This window comes from Rhinoraja longicauda, chromosome 4 (genome assembly GCF_053455715.1).
Source record: "Rhinoraja longicauda isolate Sanriku21f chromosome 4, sRhiLon1.1, whole genome shotgun sequence".
NCBI lineage: Eukaryota > Metazoa > Chordata > Chondrichthyes > Rajiformes > Arhynchobatidae > Rhinoraja > Rhinoraja longicauda.
The window spans coordinates 14697422-14719327 of NC_135956.1; the positions used below are offsets into that span (position 1 = coordinate 14697422).

The 21906-nt window shown below is 42.1% G+C and overlaps 1 protein-coding gene across 2 annotated transcripts in view; it reads right to left on the minus strand.

Moving 5' to 3' along the window:
* Positions 1-301: 301 nt before the first annotated feature.
* LOC144592593 (copine-3-like) overlaps positions 302-21906 on the minus strand; it is a 50341-nt gene continuing 28736 nt past the window's right edge. For both annotated transcript variants that reach the window (XM_078397242.1, XM_078397241.1), the window contains 8 exons: positions 19234-19320; positions 18898-18957; positions 17063-17196; positions 11680-11734; positions 11537-11588; positions 6575-6708; positions 4363-4599; positions 302-2709 (listed from right to left, as the gene is read on the minus strand). In XM_078397242.1, the coding sequence (XP_078253368.1) occupies positions 2593-2709; positions 4363-4599; positions 6575-6708; positions 11537-11588; positions 11680-11734; positions 17063-17196; positions 18898-18957; positions 19234-19320 (876 nt within the window). In that variant the 3' untranslated portion in view covers positions 302-2592. The remainder of the gene's footprint in view (positions 2710-4362; positions 4600-6574; positions 6709-11536; positions 11589-11679; positions 11735-17062; positions 17197-18897; positions 18958-19233; positions 19321-21906) is intronic.

A 21906-nucleotide genomic window follows, 5' to 3' on the forward strand; every position in this document is an offset into this window, starting at 1 on the left:
GTTATTCCACTTTCTCATCCAGGAGCAATTGACAGAGACAGACCAACCCACAAATCCACACACCTTTGGGATGTGGGAGGAAACCCACATGGTCACAGGGAGAACATGCAAACTCCACACGGACAGCATCTGAGCTCAGGATTGAACCTGGGTCTCGGGCACTGAGACAGCAGCTCTACCTGCTGCATCACTGTGCCATATTAATACACCTTACAGATAGAAGGAACAAAATTGGAGAGTGACTTGATACTGAATGAACAGGATAAGTTTATTGAAGATAGATTAATAAATTGTTTAACAATTCTTAATGTCTCAGGTCAAGAAGAAATGACTAAATTATAATCTTTCCTATAAAACAATGCACATGATATATTGGAGTGTTTCAAGTAGAGGCAGTATGAGATGACAAGAATAAACTCCAGCAATTCTGACAATCATATCATCATATCATATAAATACAGCCGGAAACAGGCCTTTTCGGCCCTCCAAGTCCGTGCCGCCCAGTGATCCCCGTACATTAACACTATCCTACACCCACTAGGGACAATTTTTACATTTACCCAGCCAATTAACCTACATACCTGTACGTCTTTGGAGTGTGGGAGGAAACCGAAGATCTCGGAGAAAACCCACGCAGGTCACGGGGAGAACGTACAAACTCCTTACAGTGCAGCACCCGTAGTCAGGATCGAACCTGAGTCTCCGGCGCTGCATCTGCTGTAAAGCAGCAACTCTACCGCTGCGCTACTGTGCCGCCCTTATGGAATCATTGACATATACATTGTGGAAACATGTCCTTCGGCCCACTGTCAACATTGACCCTCAATCACACTAGTTCTATGTTATCCCCCTATCTCATCCATTCCAGATTAACGTACAAACTCGCACGTCTTTTTGGGATGTGGGTAGAAACCGGAGCACGCACGCAGTCACAGGGAGAATGCGCAAACTCCAAGCAGACAGCACTGGAGCTTAAGATCGAACCCGGCTCTCACGCACTGAGGCAGCAGCTCCCCCAGCTGCCCCACCCTAAATGGGAGCTTCAGGTGAAATAATGAATGAGCAAAATTCATGTTTAAAAATCACAATTCTTGAAATAAAAATTCCAAATGCTGGAAATTGGCACCAATTATGTTGGCATCTAGTAACAAAAAACGATAATGGTCTCCCTCCAGACAGAAGAGCAACAGACGGTGAGTTGCAATTTCAAGTACTTGAAGCCTCCGTCAAACCAATTGTATTTCCAGATGCCGTAATATTAAAACAATATCGACTCTGGCCATCAGCAATTCTATAAGTATTACCTTTAGTTTAGTTTAGAGATACAGCGTGGAAATAGGGCCTTCAATCCACCGTCCACGCCGACCAGCGATCCCCGTGCACGAGCACTATTCGACACACGAAGGGGACAATTTGCAATTTTACCAAGCCAATTAACTGACAAACCTGTACGTCTTTGGAGTGTGGGAGGAAACCGGAGCACCCGGTGAAAACCCACACAGGTCACAGGGTGAGCGTACAAACTCCGTACAGACAACACCCGTGGTAAGGATCGAACCCGGGTCTCTGGCGCCGTAAGGCGGCAACTCTACCACTGCGCCACCCCTTTATTGAAGACTCTATGATATCACCAGTATCACAATAAAATATTATCGCATTAGGCGGGCTTTCACTCTGTAACCATGGGCTAGAACAAAACTCTTAGACTTCAAAGCATCCTTGGGTCCCAGTCTTTTTCAAATTCCCACTCTAAAAACTGTTAATTTTCTGGGTTCAGGGACATGTAATTTAATGACTCTCTCTTGCTGTGCTATTAAATTAGCAGGCTTGATCGTCAAGTATCATTGCGCTTTTTAAAAAATCTGTTTGATGGTTTCTTTGAAATTCAGTAGTTATCCAGCATTTACTTTAACAACACAGACAAAACCTAAATGATAAAATTAGGAACAATAAATAATGCATAAAGTCAATCAATATGGTCAAAACTAAATCTTCTAATTAGTACATAATCAGTTTAAAAATTGCATTATACATAGAACATCTTGGATTGGATAATATAGCCTACAGTATAATCACAAAGTTTTCAAAATGTTAATGCTCAAATTACTCTTTCCTAAATTACACTTAGTACATTATACTCATGCACTGTTAGATATGTAAATCATTCTCAAATCCATAATTAAGCAATTAAAATTGTTTACATTGGTGCCAGATACAGGCATATAATCCTAAAATTCAAAAGCTGAATTATAACAACAGTATAAAATCTGTAGAATATATTAAGAGGTTAACAAAAGATTGCTTCCTTAAGCATTTCTAAAAATGGTATCCGTGGCAAATGAACAATTTTACAGATAGTAAATGATTATGATACAATGATTTGACCATCCATTTGTTAAAAAAAGGTCACTTTTTAACTTGAATATAAAATATTTATAATGCAACAAACTATTTAAAATAATTCTAAAACTTTGAAAAAATACAGACAGATGTAACATAAATACATTGAATGTTAACACATGCATTTCTGATGTTACTTTAGTGAAAACTATCTTTTGTGGCATCGTGCATTATAATCATTTAGCTATGAATTTAGAGGGCTTCAGGGTCGGGCTCATTTGGAGGACGTAGCTTGCGTGAATTGAAGAAGCAAACCACTTGCTGAGGCAGTTCGGCCAGTACACTTTGTGCAAGAGCTTCCTTTGTGGCCTACAGAGACAGAAACATCAATCCGGTTTAAGTCATATAGGCTAGTTAAAATTTAGCCTAAAGTACAAATTAATAATTCTAATAATCTAAAAACAAATCAATCCCAGTCAAACCAGAATTATATGGGCAAAGATAAAGCATTGAAATACATCCCGCGCAGTACAATTATCCAGGTGTAAATGTCTAAAACATTAATCTTTCGTCATCAGTTATCATGAGTCATTAGTCTTCAGGGATAGGTTAGCCTTATTCATTCATTCAGAGAAGAAAAATAAAATTACAATCGTTCTTGAAAAATCACTCAATCAGGAAATAAAATAAAATTACAATAATTACTGCAAAGTTACTCATTTAGAGAATAAAATTAAAATTACAATAGTTCTTGAAAAGTTGCATGAACTAAAATTGAACTTAAAATCTCCCGGTTGCCAACTCCCCATTTAACTCCCCGTCCCATTCTTACCTTTCTGTCCTGGGCCTCTCCATTGTCAGAGTGATGCCAAACATAAAATGGAGGAACAGCATCTCATATTTTTCTTGGGCAGTTTACAACGTAACAGTTTGTATATTGATTTCTCTCACTTCAAGTAACCCTTGCACCCCCTCTCTCTGTCCCTCCCCCACCCTAGTCGGGGTGCTATTTTAACTGAGGTACTGTTGAGTTCCCCTTGTTTGTTTACTCGTTATCACCTATCCCACATCCAACAATGGCCTACTGGGTGTCACACATTTCCTTGATTATCGTTGCTTTTTGCATTTCTTCTATTCATTTCTCCCAAGCACTGTCTATATATTTTGTTCCCCTTTCCATTGACTCAGTCTGAAGGAGGGTCTCGACCTGAAACGTCACCTATTCCTTTTCTCCAGAGATGCTGCCATGACTTCATTCACTGAGTTACTCCAGCTTTTTTTCCTGTCTAAAATTTACCTCACCTACCTTTCCTACCATTATAATGTCACTTAACTCAGCATTTTGTAATTTCCAATATCCTTTCATATATTTGGTTAACTTCAAGCTACTAACTCAGACTTAAAAATAGTTGATCTGATCTAAATTTCTACCACATCTGCAAGTACAAGAATTTACAAGAATGATCCCAGGAAAAAGTAGGTTAACATATGATAAGCATTGGAGGCACTGGACCTGTACTCGCTGGAGTTCAGAAGAATGATGGCGGACCTCATTGAAACGTACGGGACAATGAGAGGCATAGAGTGGACGTGGAGAGGATGTTTCCACAAGTGGGAGAGTCAAGGACTAGAGGTCATAGCCTCAGAATTAAAGGACATTCTTTTTTGAAGGAGATGAGGAGGAATCTCTTTAGTCAGAAGGTGGTAAATCTGTGGAATTCTTTGCCACAGAAGGCTGTGAGTCAGTGGATATTTTTAAGGCAGAGATAGATAGATTCTTGATTAGTACATGTGTCAGAGGTTATGGGGAGAAGGCGGGAGAATGGGGTTTAGATGGAGAGATAGATCAGACATGATTGAATAGATTTAGTAGACTTGGTGGTCTGAATGGCCTCATTCTGCTCCTATCACTCATGAACTTAATTATGATCTTACAAGTGTTTTCTAACCCAAATCCAACCTTGACAATGGAACACTACGTCCACCTCTTATTTGAAAGTAGTGAGATCATATAAAACTTACATTATGGAACTTTCTGAAAGGCACAAACTGAACAATATCTCGGATGGCGGTCTCTCCAGTTGGTGACTTTAGAACACATTCATCGCCATCCAGAAACTCCATGGCACTGAAATCTGCTCCACCAACACCAACAATGATGATGGACATTGGCAACTTGGCAGCATTAACAATGGCCTGTCGTGTATCATCCAGATCTGTTATCACTCCGTCTGTGATGATCAGCAGGATGAAGTATTGCTATTCGGAAAAAAACAAAATCATCTCACCAAGTGCAATTTAGTTTGCACAAATTAATCAGCTGCAGTAACTACATTTAATAGGGTTGTAATTTAACCTGTATGCTGAAGCTTCACAAATTTCACACACTTCAAGATGGTTTTGATTCATAAAGCTGATGGCTTCCATTACGAGTTATAATTGTGGTTAAATCATAAGTAATGGAGATAAAGTCTGTACACTGATACTAGATGTGTGCAGTGTACTGATCTGTATACACTGAGAATACCACATTGGGATAATGACTATTAAAACACATTTATAATCAAATAACAGTTTCAAGAGTTTCAAGATACTACCTGCACACTATGGATGGCTCAATTGTAATCATGCATTGTCTTTCCGCTGACTGGTTATCACGCAACAAAAGCTTTTCAGTGTACCTCTGTACAGGTGACAAACTAAACTAAACTAACAAAACAATATGGATGTAACATATGCTCGGGACCTTTGGGGAAAAAATTGCTACCACAATGTTTCCAGCTTTAAGCACACTATCCAAGAAATCGCTTCAAGGACCAGATAGGATAGGTAAAGTTTCCTGAAATTATGTCAAGGATAAGAGAAATTAGAACTTGAGAATTATTTCACACAAATTTAAAAGGGTAAAAGGACAAAGGTTAACAATGGGACTAAGGTTGGGGGTAAGCACAGTGGTGCAGTTGCCTCATAGTGCCAGCGATCCGCGTTTGATCTTGACCTTGGCTGTTATCTGAGTGGAACATGCACGCTCTCCCTGCGACCAGGTGGGTTACCTCTGGGTGCTCCGGTTTATTTCCATATCCCAAACACGTGCAGAGTCTCTGTAAATCACCCTAAGTGTGCAGGGTGTGGGTGAGTAAAAGGGGAAATATAGAACTAGTGCGAATGGTCGGTGTTGACTTGGTGGGCCAAAGAGTCTGTTTCCATGTTGCATCTCCAAACTCTAAATGGATAGTTTTCTCAGAGCTAACAAAAGCTCTCTGCCGTGAATGAGAGGAGATCTTATCGAAACGTATAAGATTATTAAGGGGTTGGACACGTTAGAGGCAGGAAACATGTTCCCAATGTTGGGGGAGTCCAGAACAAGGGGCCACAGTTTAAGAATAAGGGGTAGGCCATTTAGAACTGAGATGAGGAAAAACTTTTTCAGTCAGAGAGTTGTGAATCTGTGGAATTCTCTGCCTCAGAAGGCAGTGGAGGCCAATTCTCTGAAAGCATTCAAGAGAGAGCTGGATATTCTCTGAAAGCATTCAAGAGAGAGCTGGATAGAGCTCTTAAGGATAGCGGAGTCAGGGGGTATGGGGAGAAGGCAGGAACGGGGTACTGATTGAGAATGATCAGCCATGATCACATTGAATGGCGGTGCTGGCTCGAAGGGCCGAATGGCCCCCTCCTGCACCTATTGTCTATTGAATGGCCTCCTTTTGTGCTGCAAGAATGCTCATACTACAGGTCCACCACCGACTTTCCAGCAATAGGTTCTCCAACCCCTCTTTAATCTGGACAATCTACCTCCCCCCCCCCCCCCCCAGAAGTACCCCCTGAAAATGTGGTGACTAGACGGGGTGAGACCGCCGATCTCAACCTCAACGGGACTTCTGTGCCGATTGACGAGTCAAATTTGCCCTCTGTGGCCATGGCTCTGGAACTCCGGCCCAGCTGGAGCCAGCAGATCCTTCCCCTAGCCGACATCAGAGGCTGACTTTGTAAGCCGGTGTCCCGGCTCCCCCAAAACCTCTGTCGGTCCAGCAAAATGGATAATCCAGAAAGGCTCTGGAACCAAGGGTGCCGGGGGGAAAAGAAATCGGTGATGGACCTGTAAATAAAATCTCAATTCTCAAAAAGTTAAATTTCATCGGAATTTAAAAAAAAAGAAATTAATGCCTTTACAGCTTTTAAGTTTTGTCCTTCATTAAAGGAGAGGATCCCCAAACATAGACAGGGAAATACTCACTGACGCTGTTGGCTGTTGGGCTGCTGCAGCTGCAAACCTTGCCACGTGGTTTATTATGGGAGAGAAGTTTGTTGGACCATGCAACTTCACCCGAGGCAGACAGTTCTGGTAGGCTTCAACAATCCCTTGCACTCCTATTGACAAACCAAACTTCATGGGAGACAGAGAATATACCACCGTTCTCATTTCACGTTTCACAACAACTTCACCCATTTTGCAGAACTGCAGATGCAGCAGGTGCTCAAAATGCATTCCCATTTTTAATGTTACACATATGTGTCGTCGGGATAGCAGTAGAAGATAGATACATTTTCAACATAAAGCTCCTTTGATAATCTCACCAAAGTCCCAAAGCACTGTGTGGGAAAGAACTTCAGATGCTGGTTTAAATCGAAGGTACACACAAAATGCTGGAGTAACTCAGCGCGGGACAGGCAGCATCTCTGGAGAGAAGGAATGGGTGACTTTTCGGGTCGAGACCCTTCTTCAGAGCACGTTATTGTATTTGAGTCCGACTTAAGAGTCATAGCGAGTCATACAGTTTTGTGTATGCCTTAATAGAATATGACAAGAAATCTTCCTGAAAAGTGGGAAGGAATGTGAGTCAACCTCTCCCTATAGCTCAGACCCTCGAGTCCTGGAAATATCTTGCAAATCTTCTCTGCACCCTTTCCATTTAACATATTTCCTACAACATGGTGTCGAGAACTGAACACAATAATCCAAAGTATCACAAAATGCTGGAGTAACTCAGCAGGTCAGGCAGCATCTCAGGAGAGAAGGAATGGGTGACGTTTCGGTTTGAGACCCTTCTTCAGACTGATGTCAGGGGAGGGTGCCGGGACCAAGATAAGATGTAGTTTCATGTCATAATAATCTAAAGACGGCCACACCAAGGTCTTATACAACTGCAACATGACCTCCCAACTTCTATACTCAATACCCTGACTGATGAGGGCCAATGTGCCAAAAGCCTTTTTAACCAAAGCCTGGTGGACATGAATTTATGAAAGGGAAGTCATGTTTACCAACTCGACTGAAGTTTGAACTAGTAGAGTAGATTATGTGTGAACCACTTGTTGTGGTATTATTTGCACTTCCACATGGCCTTCAAGTGAAGACTACAGGTGACAAAAAGAGGAAACTAAATTACAGAGCGTGAAATAGTGGTCTCGATTGAGATTTAACAGACAAAACAAAGTGAAGGAACAAAATGGACCACTTCCAGTTTCAAAGGCTATGTATGGGTGGTTTAGTGAAACAAGGATGGGTTCTGAAAGCAAGGTTTTGGAGAAGTGGAACGAATGTAATATATCTAAGTTTGTCAATAAAACTAGGTGGGTGTGTGATGTAAAGAGGACGCTGTATGGCAAATTAGAGTACAAACAGGCACATGGGTGGCACAGCGGTAGAGTTGCCGCCTTACAGTGCCAGAGACCCGGGTTCGATCCGGACTACGATGGGCCGGTTTCCACACTGTATCTCTAAACTAAACAGGTGAGACAAAGATTTTGCAGATGGAACGTAATATAAAAAGCCATTAGGTTTGCACTTTGGTTGAATAAATCAAGAGGCAGAGATTTTGTTTTAACTGATGGGAGTTTGAAAGAGGTTGCTGTTCATGCAGACCATGGTGCTTTCATACACAAATCACTGATTTGTGAACAGAAAATACAGTGCTAGAGGCACTCAGCAGGTCCAGCAGCAGATGAGGAGGGATTGACAATTTGCTCGGCATGCAATTAGGAAGGCAAATTGTATGTTTGATTATAAGGAGTTGTAAGATCCTGCTCCAATTATCTAGAGGTCATCTCAAATACCATGCACATGTTATGTATCATGAGGGGAATAGATCGGGTAAATGAGTATTTTACCCAGCGTAGAGGAATAAAGAGGACATAGGTTTAAGGTGAGAGGTGAAAGATTTAATAGAAACCCGAGGAGCAACCTTTTCAGACAGAGGGTGGTAAGTATATGGAACGAGCTACCAGAGGAGATAGTTGAGGCAGGTACTATAACATTTAAAAGACGTTTGGACGGGTACAGGCAGGTTGGACATGTAGATAGGGCATCTTGGATGGCATGGTTCAAGTTGGGCCACAGGGTCTGTTTCTGTGCTGGATGACTATGTCTCTGCAGGTCTGGTTTCTCTACCCAGTTACAATTTAGATTTAGATTTAGAGATACAGCGCGGAAACAGGCCCTTCGGCCCACCGAGTCCGCGCCGCCCAGCGATCCCCGCACATTAACACTATCCTACACACACTAGGGACATTTTTTACATTTTACCCAGCCAATTAACCTACATACCTGTACGTCTTTGGAGTGTGGGAGGAAACCGAAGATCTCGGAGAAAACCCACGCAGGTCACGGGGAGAACGTACAAACTCCGTACAGACGGCGCCCGTAGTCAGGATCGAACCTGAATCTCCGGCGCTGCATTCGCTGTAAGGCAGCAACTCTACCGCTGCGCCACCGTGCCGCCCGTAATTGATGGAGTGCATCGGTTCTTGGGATGATGAGTTTTGTTGTACGAGTGGGGATTAAGCAGTCGAGGTCTGAATTTAGACGAAAATTGAACTAATTGGAACATGCACAATTCTTGCAGGATTTGACAGGGTTGCAGTGGGATTGATGTGTCCCCTCTTCATGATGTCGGGTGCCAAGGTCAGTCTCAAGTTAAGTGGGTGGTCAGTCAGGACTGAGACGGCCAGGAATCTTTTTTTTTTGGGAGGTGCTCTAGAGGGTTAATCGCGGAGTACATTCAAGATAACGATGGGTAGATTTTTTGATATATTAAGCGTATGGGGTTAGTATGGGAAAGTGGTCCTGAGGTGAAAGAATAGCCATGATCTTACTGAATGGCAGAGCAGGACTGAGGGGAGAGCAAATGACCCACTCCTACTTTGATTTCTTAGATTAAAAAGAGATTGATATATTGTTGGCATGTCCTTAAAGAATACTGCTCAAGGCTGAAATGTAGTGCCTTGGTATTAATGCTTTGAATAGATAATCACCAAATGTTAGCACTAAATGGAACTATTATCATTTTGCACAATGATGTGCTAATCCATTAAGCACAATATTTCAGCTTTTAAATTAGGTTATCCTTGCAACACATAACTCTTATTTCATTAAGAAATATTTTAATTTTAAAAGCCGTGGAATGCAACATGGAAACAAGTTCCATCAATGATTTTTTTGAAATGTTCATCCTTTTGTCTATTGTAATTAAACACACTTTGTTCAGACAGAGCAATTAGGAATGCATTTACAGCACTTTAAGTTGTTCCAACCTTTATAACCAAATAATGTTTAGCACTATTGTGAAAGATTACTTACGGCAGTAAGTATTGGCAGTAAGTATTGATTACAGATGTAGAAACAAGTAACTGCAGATGCCAGGTTAATACGTAAAAGGACACAAAGTGCTCGAGTGTGAAGATTGAATTCTCCAATTTTTACATAACCTCTCACATCCCCCGTGCCCAACCTGGACTCCCAGCTATTTAGAAACACAGAAAATAGGTGCAGTAGGCCATTCGGCCCTTCGAGCCAGCACCGCCATTCAATAATCATATTGAATGAACACCATGGCTGATCATCCAGAATCAGTACCCTGTTCCTACTTTCTACCCATATCCCTTGATTCCGTTAGCTCTAAGAGCTAAATCTAACTCTCTCTTGAGTACATCCAGTGAATTGGCCCCCACTGCCTTCTGTGGCAGAGAATTCCACAAATTCACAACTCTCTGGCTGAAAAAGTTTTCCTCATCTCAGTCCTAAATGGCCTACCCCTTATTCTTAAACTGTGACCTCTGGTTCTGGACTCCCCCCAACATGGGGAATATTTTTCCTGCATCTAGCCTGTCCAATCCCTTAAGAATTTTATATGTTTCTGTAAGATCCCCTCTCATCCTTCTAAATTCCAGTGAATATAACCCAGTCGATTCATTTTTTCATCATATGTCAGTCCCACCATCCGGCAATTAACTTGAACCTACACTGCACTCCGTCATTAACAAGAACGTCCTTCCTCAAATTAGGAGACCAAAACTGCACACAATACCCAAGGTGCGGTCTCACCAGGGCCCTGTACAAGTGCTGTAGGACCTCCTTGCTCCTAAACTCAAATTCTCTCGCAATGAAGGCCAAAATGCAATCAGCTTTCTTCACTGCCTGCTGTACCTGCATGCTTACTTTCAGTGACTGATGATACAAGGGCACCCAGGTCTCGTTGCACCTCCCCTTTTCCTAATCTGACACCATTCAGATAATAATCTGCCTTCTTGTTCTTGCCATCAAAGTGGATAACCTCACATTTATCCACATTATACTGCATCTGCCATGCATCTACCCACTCACCCAACCTGTCCAAGTCACCCTGCAGCCTCACAGCATCCTACTCACAGCTCACACTGCCATCCAGCTTCAAGTCATCCACAAACTTGGAGATGTTACATTTAATTCCTTCATCCAAATCGATTCTCTCCTCCACCACCCCCCCCCCCCCCCCCCATGTTATTTTTCGCCCTCTGACTTCACAATCTGCAATTCATCAAACCTGTCTCACACCTTCAAAGACATACAGACAGGTATATAGGTTAATTGGCTTGGTGTATGTGTAAATTGTCCCTAGTGTGCATAGGATAGTGTTAGTGTACGGGGATCGCAGGTCGGTGTGGACCCAGTGGGCCGACGGACCTGTTTCCACGCTGTATCTCCAAACGAAACCTTCCTTTCTTATGTCTGGCCTTTGTTCCAACCATTTGCCTATCAACCCCCACCACCACCCCACCCCTCCACAATCAGTCTGAAGAAGGTTCCTGACACAAAACATCACCTATCCATGTTCTCCAGGGATGCTAGCTGAACTGCTGGAGTTACTCCAACACTTTGTGTCCTTTTATCGATTACAGATTGCAGTCTTAAAAGGTATAAAAGACAAAGGAAATGGCCTACCTGCACAGAATGGATTTGCCGGGTTAAAATTGAGCGGAAATTCATGTGATACCTAGAGGTAAATGGCCATAGAAAAGGTATGAATTTTAAACCAAACACAGTATCAAATTTTTCATTTCTGTCATTAATCATTCCACAATTACCTGCCAGTTAGGGGGTATCTGTGCACCAAATCCAAATGCTGGGAACAATTTGTCTCTGTATTAAAATAATCATAATCAAAAACATACAAATGAATAAAGAAAGCCAAGATGTCAAATGGCAGTGAGTTTCAACAAGTATTCTGCACAATAAAGATCTCTAGTTTAGAGATACAGCGCGGATACAGGCCTTTCGACACACTGAGTCCGCACCAATCAGCGCCCCGCCCCCCACACATTAACACTATCCTTCGCACACTAGGGACAATTTACATTTATACCAAGCCAATTAACCTACAAACCTGTATGTCATTGGAGTGTGGGAGGAAACCGAAGATCTCCAAGAAAACCCACGCAAGTTATGGGGAGAACGTACAAACTCAGTACAGACAGCACCCGTAGTCAGGATCAAACCCAGGTCTCTGGCTCTGTAAGGCAGCAAATCTACCACTGTGCCATCCCGCAAATGTCGTAAGATTCTAAGATGTCATTGTTTTGCAACGGATATACCTCAAAATATTTAATCTCCACAATCAGACAGAAACTCGTACATAAAAACCTTAGACCAAAATGTTCTCACTGTTGAATAGTTCTGCACATGAGCTCATGGACAGAGCTACCCTTTGGCAAAATCCACAAAAGGAAGGATCCATCGGAAGTCAAACACTTCCGAGTCTCCAAATTTATGGAATGCATTAAGTCAGTCCTGAAAGGCTTTCAATTGAGATGGGCTATATAGTAGGAGAATGAGTTCATAAGATTATTAAAGACAATAATCCGAGGGCAACATATATCATATCATATATCTACAGCCGGAAACAGGCCTTTTCGGCCCTCCAAGTCCATGCCGCCCAGTGATCCCCGTACATTAACACTATCCTACACCCACTAGGGACAATTTTTACATTTACCCAGCCAATTAACCTACATACCTGTACGTCTTTGGAGTGTGGGAGGAAACCGAAGATCTCGGAGAAAACCCACGCAGGTCACGGGGAGAACGTACAAACTCCTTACAGTGCAGCACCCGTAGTCAGGATCGAACCTGTGTCTCCGGCGCTGCATTCGCTGTAAAGCAGCAACTCTACCGCTGCGCTACCGTGCCGCCGGTCTGCGCAGTCTGCGCAGTGGTAGAGTTGTTGCCTTGCAGCGCCAGAGACCCGGGTTCGATCCTGACTACGGGTCATGTCTGTATGGAGTTTGTACATTCTTCCCGTGACCTGTGTGGGTTTTCTTCGGGATCTTGTTTTCTCCCACACTCCAAATATATCATTTTACAATTATACCATGCCAATTAACCTACAAACCCATTTGTACATGTTTGTAGGTTAATTGGAGTGGTATTTTTGTAAAATTGTCACTGGTGTGTGTCTGTCTGAAGAAGGGTCTTGAACCGAAATGTCACCTCATTCCTTCTCTCCTGAGTTGCTGCCTGACCCGCTGAGTTACTCCAGCTTTTTGTGTCTACCTTCATCTGCAGTTATATTCCTACACTGGTGTGTGTAGATTAGTTTTAACGTGTGGGGATCACTGGTCGGCGCGGTCTTGATGGGCCGAAGAACCTGTTTCGGCGCGGTATCTCTAAACTAAACTAAACAATATGGAAGAGATGTTAAGATGATAAACAATAAAGACAACCTCTCATTCATTCATCATCTCAATAAACTTATTGATTGCTATCTGTAATAAAAGATGACATTAGTGGCCAAGGCAAATATTATTAGAACAGACATAATCATGTAGATTTAAATGGCAAAAATTATTTCCTTTTAAAAATTAGTCGAACCAAATTACTGTGCAGTGACCAATTCTAAAAGCGACTTCACAAAATGGAGGGTCTACAGTGGTTTCATAGAACATGGCCACAGAAGCAGTGGTAAGCAGTTTTACTTTGAATTGCAAGTAAACATCAAAGATGGCAAGATAAACATGAATTCTAAACAAACTCTGGAACATTCATCAGTGGAAGTAGTTCTGTCAAAATAATTTCCACTGAAGATTACGTGTGAAACATAAGGAACTGTAGATGCTGGTATCTGGGGTAGAACACAAGGTCTCTGCAGTAACTCAGCGGGTCGAGCAGCATCTCGGAAGGATATGGGCAGCGTGACATTTTGGGTCGGGACCCTTCTTCAGACTTGGCGATCCTGTTTTAAATCAATGGTATGTTTATTCTGAGCTCTTAATCTCAGTTTCCATGAGAAATTAAAAGAGGAAATTATATAGTATCCTACTACTGTTTAACACAGTTTAAATATTTGTTTATTCTCTTTGTTTTTAGGAATTTAATTTTTGGTATGTGATCAAGCTGCAGAGAACAACAGCAACCAGGCACATAGTAGGAAGGCAAATAAACGCAGATACACCACCAGAGGGCAGTCTATTAGACTCCTGATTTGGCATCTGCACTGATTTCACTTTGGATGCAGGAGAAGTTGGACTATTCCTACATTGTTAAGGAGATTTTTTGAACAAGGATGGATCATCTCATCTACTAAATATAAGTTTCGTTTTAGTTTGGTTCAGAGATACAGCGTGGAAACAGGCCCACCGGGTCCACGCCGACCAGCGATCTCTACATATTAACACTATCCTACACCCACTAGGGACAATTTTTACATTTACCAAGCCAATTAACCTACAAACCTGTACGTCTTTGGAGTGTGGGAGGAATCCGAAGATCTCGGAGAAAACCCACGGGGAGGACGTACAAACTCCGTACAGACATCACCCGTAGTCGGGATTGAACCAGGGTCTTCGGCGCTGCAAGGCAGCAACTCTATCGCTGCGCCACTGTGCCGCCCTTCTTCGTCCATGTGCTTAAGCAGGGAAAATTATGCATTGACAAGGACTGCATTCAATTGATAGGATTTTAAACTCTTACATAACTTTAACAAATCCTTTTAAACATCCCATCCCAAATGTCAACATTTAACAAGTGAATCATGGATATTTTATAGAAACGTGCAGCAAAATGCCTCAAAATTAAGAGATACATAAATATCATCACATTTTCTTCATGCAGGTTCCTAATTACTTTTCATGCCACATTTAAATGTCTTATTAAATCATCGTCACTGAAGATACAATGGATAATTAATAGAGATTTAAAAGGAAAGCAAAAAGCACTTAAGATAAAAAGAATAAACAACATATTCACACTTGTCACTTTAGGCTTCAAAGTATACAATAAAATAACTTATTTATGACAATTTCTCTGAGATGTATCAGAGCTTCATGAAATATGGAGCACAGAAATCCAATTCCTTTTCACTGAAGACAAATTGGTGACCAAGTCTTGTGCAATAGCCTCTCAATCACTATGCTCTCCACAAGTTTAGAAAAGCTGCAAATAGAGATTATGCTCTGTAATTATCTTAACTGTTACAGCGTGGAAACAGGCCCTTCAGTCTTACAGCGTGGAAACAGGCCCTTCAGCCCAACTTGGCCACACCGACCAACATGTCTCTTCTACACTCGTCCCACCTGCATGCCTTTGGCCCATATCGCTCTCAACCAGTCCTATCCATGTACCTATCTAAATGTTTCTTAAACGTTGCGATAGTACCAGCCTCAACTACCTCCTCTGGCAGCTCGTTCCATACACCTACCACCCTTTGCGTAAGAAAGTTACCCCTCAGGTTCCTATTAAATCTTTGAGAGGAAAAATAATACCAGGAAGTAAAAATATCAAAAGGAGTAAAAAGTGTTGAGAGTTACTCTTACTCAAAAGTATATATGTAATAACTCTTTAAAATAAAACTGTTTGTTGCAATATCAGCCCTATTTGGAACCTTAGCCCTCTGTTCCATAATAATGCACTACCATGATTTCCTGTTGTTTCACTGGAAGAAGCCTGTTTGAATTCCTGTCGAACTGCAGATGCTGGTTTAAACCAAAGATAGACACAAAATGCTAGAGTAACTCAGCGGGTCAGGTAGCATCTCTGGAGGAAAAGGTGAGGTGACGTTTCTGGTCTGAAGAAGGTTCCCGACCTGAAACATCACCCATCCTTTTCCTCCAGAGGTGGTGTGTGAGACACTGAGTTACTCCAGCACGTTGTATCTAACTTTCTGTTTGTATTCCTGTTAACTGCACCCAGTGGTTTATTGTGTGCTAGCATCTGGGCATTTTAGTAGGGAAACAAATCAGCAACACACAAAAGTACAAGAAACAAAAGCTGGAGTACATAACTCAACCTTTCAAGTCTGCCTCACCATTCACTACGATCGTGCCAAATCTGCCCCAAGCCTCAACGTTATTCTAACTACAGTCGAGTATAATTAGAGAAGGATTTCTGCTCAGAATTTTTTTTTTTTTTTTAACTTTTCTTGCACTTACTTTGGACTTTAAAGTCCGTGCCGATCCGCGATCCCCGTACACTAGCACTATCCTACACACGAGGGCCAATTTTACAACCAGCCAAAGCCAATTAACCTACAAACTTGTACGTTTTTAGAGTGTGGGAAGAAACCGGAGCACCCGGAGGAAATCCACGTGCTCACATGGAGAATGTACAAACTCTGTACAGACAGCATCCGTAGTCAGGATCGAACCCGGGTCTCTGGCGCTGTAAGGCAGCAACTCTACCGCTGCGCCACTGTGCCATCCAAATGGGTTGTGCCACAAACATTTTCACCTGAAAGAACAGCTGGGCGGCACGGTAGCGCAGCGGTAGAGTTGCTGCTTTACAGCGAATGCAGCGCCGGAGACTCAGGTTCGATCCTGACTACGGGTGCTGCACTGTAAGGAGTTTGTAACGTTCTCCCCGTGACCTGCGTGGGTTTTCTCCGAGATCTTCGGTTTCCTCCCACACTCCAAAGACGTACAGGTATGTAGGTTAATTGGCTGGGTAAATGTAAAAATTGTCCCTAGTGGGTGTAGGATGGTGTTAATGTACGGGGATCGCTGGGCGGCACGGACTTGGTGGGCCGAAAAGGCCTGTTTCCGGCTGTATATATATGATATGATATGATAACAGCTAGCTGCACTTACATTAATAGAAGCAAACACCAGACATAATGTCCAGTGTGTAAAATACTTCTTAAATCTATGACAATAAATAAAATGAACAAAACTATTTTCGCATCATTTACAATTGACTTCCAATTCAGCGCATCAACATCGAAGCAAGTAATTGTATTCAAATGCAGCTCTGAAATGCTGTGGAGCAGCATGGAAGTTCCTTTCCAGAGGGAGACTAAACAGTCTCAGTCTGATCCTACACTTTCTAACCCTGTGGTTGCATTAAAAAAAGTAGTCTGCAAGTCAGGTCATTTCTTCCCCTTCTAGGCAAAGGTATGTGTATAATCCAAACAAGCAAAGAATGGCATCACATAACACAACCAAGCCTGACTGATAAAATAAACAAACAGGAATGTATTACGTATCATAGTCTTGAATGATCATTCCAACAGACCAGATTGCCATCAGGTATTCATTAAATCCATTCGGACTAATGTAATGTAGGGAGTCAGGTTTACGAGGGTCTCCGTTTGAGCCTGTGAAATCAATGCCGACCTGCAAAGAAGAAGAAAGCATATGCTCGAAATTAAAAAGCAAAAAGGGCAACACAAATATCATTCAAATTCACAAGTTGGTCATTCGACCCATCAAATCTACTCCGCCATTCAATCGTGGCTGATCTCTGCCAAATACCGATTTTGGAAGGGCCCGTTTCCATGCCGAATCACTCCCTGACTCTGCAAGTAGTTGAGTTAATAAAAACATTTTGGTTATGTGATCAACAGCTAACTTTTCATATCATCGCTGTTTTTAAAGCTTGGCATAGGAGGGGCAGCAAAGCACAGGGCAAACACAAAACAGCAGCTCTTGGTAATGTGGCTTCTTTAACAGTAAAGCATCCCAAGGTCTTCAAAGGAGAATAACCAAAAGAAAATATCGAGGATGATAAAGATATCTCAGGACACGGACACGTTTCAAAGAGGGGGGTAGTGACACTTAAGGAAATTCCGATTTTAAGGACTTCTCATCTGCAGTACATCCATCAAGGGTAGAACTCTTTGTCATCTATTTAAGACATTATTCCTTGGAGCGCAGGATGAGGGGTTATCTTATAGAGGTGTACAAAATCATGAGAGAAATAGATCGGGTAAACGTGCAGAGTCTTTTGCCCAGAGTAGGGGAATCGAGAACCAGAGGACATAGCTTCAAGTTGAGAGGGGAAAGATTTAAAAGGAACCGGAGAGGTAACTTTTTCACACAAAGGATGGAAGTATTTAGACAGGCACATGGATAGGATAGGTTTAGAGGGCCAAACGCAGGCAGGTGGGACTAGTGTGGATGGCACATGTTGGTCGGGGTGGGCAATTTGGGCCAAAGGGCCTGTTTCTATGCTGTATTACTCTATGACTCAATCAGGGATGAAGGCCAGAAGTGCAATAGGGCAGATTTCAGAAGTTACCGAGATAATATTGCAGCATTGGTGGTTCTGGTGTAGAATTCTAGCCTACTACGTAGGAGACCCGGGTTCAATTCCCAGCCAATGCAAAAAAAACATGGAGCTGTCCGATTATTCTTTGGCTTCTGTCTGCTTTTTCCTCATGTATAGTATAATTTGATTGGATCGCAGGATGAATGCGACCTCTGGGGAGTGAGACCAATGTAGTGCAAAAAGATCAAGTGCAAAACTCACATTTACAAAAGCTTTTCACTGTACCTCAGTACGTTCACAAGTTCTAGGAGTAGAATTAGGCCATTCGGCCCATCGAGTCTACTCCGCCATTCAATCGTGGCTGATCTCTGCCTCCTAATCCCATTTTTCTGCCTTCTCCCCATAACCCTTGACACCCATTCTAATCAAGGATTAGGAGCGGCCTGCAGCTCCCGAAGTCGGTCCCTAATCAAGGGACCGCCAGCTCCACGATGTTAAGCCCGCAGGCTCCCGCGGTTGGAGCTCCGAGGTCAATCCCTGGAAAAGGGACTGCCAACTCCATGATGTTAGGCCGCAGTGCAGACATGGATACGATATTGGGGGGAGGGGGGAGGGGGGAGGGGGGGGGGGAGAGAAAAAAACAAAAAAACTTTGCATCTCCGTTGAAGTAAGAGATTAAAAAAAGTTTCCCCCCCCCCCCCCCACATATATAACAAAGTAAAGAACACTAAAACATACATTTAACATATACCAAGAACAAAGAAGAAAAGGACAAGACAGACTGTGGCGAAGCAGCCACTGCGGCGCCACCCAGTGGTCAAACTTACAATGAAGTTCATCTGACAGCCACCCATGATGTAATCCAGGAAAGAATATTCTTTCACAATCTGCAAATTTAATAATTAAAATGTTAACGTTTGCACATGTCAAAAATGCCTGTAATTCATTGATTTATAACAAAGCATCAATTAGTTTCTTATCTTGTGAGTAATATAATTCAAGGCATTTAACTGTTTTATGCAATTAACTATCATAATTTTAAAAAATAATAATGGAAATTATTAAGTGCTCCCTTTGACAAATTGGGTATTATCGCAAAAATGCAGTAAAATGAAAAACACTAATTTAGAGTCCTGGAGTAACGGCCCTACAATGACACCCACCTGACACAATTTGAAGCTTACTATTCCTGAGTTTTTGTAATTCCTCTTTTTCTGTTTTTTCTTTGGATTAATACACTCAAATTCAGCCTGTGTGAATAAAAAACACCAAGAGAAATGTATACATCGTCATGTGTTTAATTGTCATATGCACCGAAACGGAACAATGAAATTCTTACTCGCACAAGATTTGTAAACACAGCACTTAATAGATAACATAGACAATAGACAATAGGTGCAGGAGTAGGCCATTCAGCCCTTCGAGCCAGCACCGCCATTCAATGCGATCATGGCTGATCACTCTCAATCAGTACCCCGTTCCTGCCTTCTCCCCATACCCCCTCACTCCGCTATCCTTAAGAGCTCTATCCAGCTCTCTCTTGAAAGCATCCAACGAACTGGCCTCCACTGCCTTCTGAGGCAGAGAATTCCACACCTTCACCACTCTGACTGAAAAAGTTCTTCCTCATCTCCGTTCTAAATGGCCTACCCCTTATTCTTAAACTGTGGCCCCTTGTTCTGGACTCCCCCAACATTGGGAACATGTTTCCTGCCTCTAATGTGTCCAATCCCCTAATTATCTTATATGTTTCAATAAGATCCCCCCTCATCCTTCTAAATTCCAGTGTATACAAGCCTAATTGCTCCAGCCTTTCAACATACGACAGTCCCGCCATTCCGGGAATTAACCTAGTGAACCTACGCTGCACGCCCTCAATAGCAAGAATATCCTTCCTCAAATTTGGAGACCAAAACTGCACACAGTACTCCAGGTGCGGTCTCACCAGGGCCCGGTACAACTGTAGAAGGACCTCTTTGCTCCTATACTCAATTCCTCTTGTTATGAAGGCCAACATTCCATTGGCTTTCTTCACTGCCTGCTGTACCTGCATGCTTCCTTTCAGTGACTGATGCACTAGGACACCCAGATCTCGTTGAACATCCCCTCTTCCTAACTTGACACCATTCAGATAATAATCTGCCTTTCTATTCTTACTTCCAAAGTGAATAACCTCACACTTATCTACATTAAACTGCATCTGCCATGTATCCACCCACTCACACAACCTGTCCAAGTCACCCTGCAGCCTTATTGCATCTTCCTCACAATGCACACTACCCCCCAGCTTACTATCATCTGCAAATTTGCTAATGGTACTTTTAATCCCTTCATCCAAGTCATTAATGTATATCGTAAATAGCTGGGGTCCCAGCACCGAACCTTGCGGTATCCCACTGGTCACTGCCTGCCATTCCGAAAGGGACCCATTTATCCCCACTCTTTGCTTTCTGTCTGTCAACCAATTTTCTATCCATGTCAGTACCCTACCCCCAATACCATGTGCTCTAATTTTGCCCACTAACATAATAAGCAAACAAAATAAAAGATCAATGAATTTTTTTAAATCCCACGTCACTTACACTAGACTAATTTAATATGAACTTCGAAACCTATTCTACAACTAAAAATGAAAGGAATCTAATTAGCATTGAGAGTGTTTTTTCCCTGCAGATTATTTGGAGTTATTCCACTTTTAAGTGCTTCAAAGGTCCTGAGGAACAGCAGGACATGATCACGTGCAGATTGCCGTGGTCGAAAGTAAATCAGGCAGAAGTTCATTCTCAGTTGTTACTGAGGGTAAAGTCCAGTCACAGCTGTAGCCTGTTACAGAGTGCTTTAATCAGACTGACTCTCTCTCTCTTGGCTATTTACAAGGGAACAAATACTGAGGGGAAAAAAGTGCCAGGAAATTTTACATTTTGATTAAATAAATGTGTAAAAATTCTTAGAGCAGGATTGGGCTTTGTTTCTGTGCAATATTCTCCTTCCAACAGAATGTGCGGCACAGTGGCGCAGCAGTAGAGTTGCTGCCTTACAGCGCTAGAGATCAGGTTCGATCCTGACTACGGATGCTGGCTGTATGGAGTTTGTACGTTCTCCCTGTTACCTGCGTGGGTTTTGCCCGGGAGCTCCGGTTTCCTCCTACAGTCCAAAGACAAGCAGGTTTGTAGGTTAATTGGTTTCGGTAAAAGTTCAAAATTGTCCCTACTGTGTGTGCTAGTGTACGGGGAAGGGCCTGTTTTCACGCTGTATCTCAAAACTAAACAAAGCACAATTGTGCACAGCCAATTTCAGCAATTCTAAACCCCAAGTATCTTACTTTAAAATTATTTTTGTGACAGGCAAAATAATTTAAGGATTTAAAAAAAAAATCAAATTCATTCTGGAATAACATTGAAAAAAAATTATCAAAACATTAAAAATGACATTGATAAACTGTGGATCACACTGGAGTCTAGAGTTTCCAGCAAGTCAGTTTAGTTTATTGTCACATGTACAGAGGTACAGTGAAAAGCTTTTGTCGCGTGCTAACCAGTCAGCAGAAAGACAATACATGATTACAATCGAGCTACTCACAGCGTACACATATAGAAGAGAATAACGTTTGGTGCAAGGTAAAGCCAGGAAAGTCCGATCAAAGATAGTCTGATAATAGTTCAGGGCTGCTCTTTGTTTGTATCTTATTTATATCATAGTTTCATCAGAAGATGCATCAATAACCCCATCTATTCATTCATGGGAATTTATACCAATACTCCCTGGAAAGTTTATTTATCTTTATTTAAGCCATAAGAATATCTATCAAATGAATGCACATGCAGGACCAATTGCTG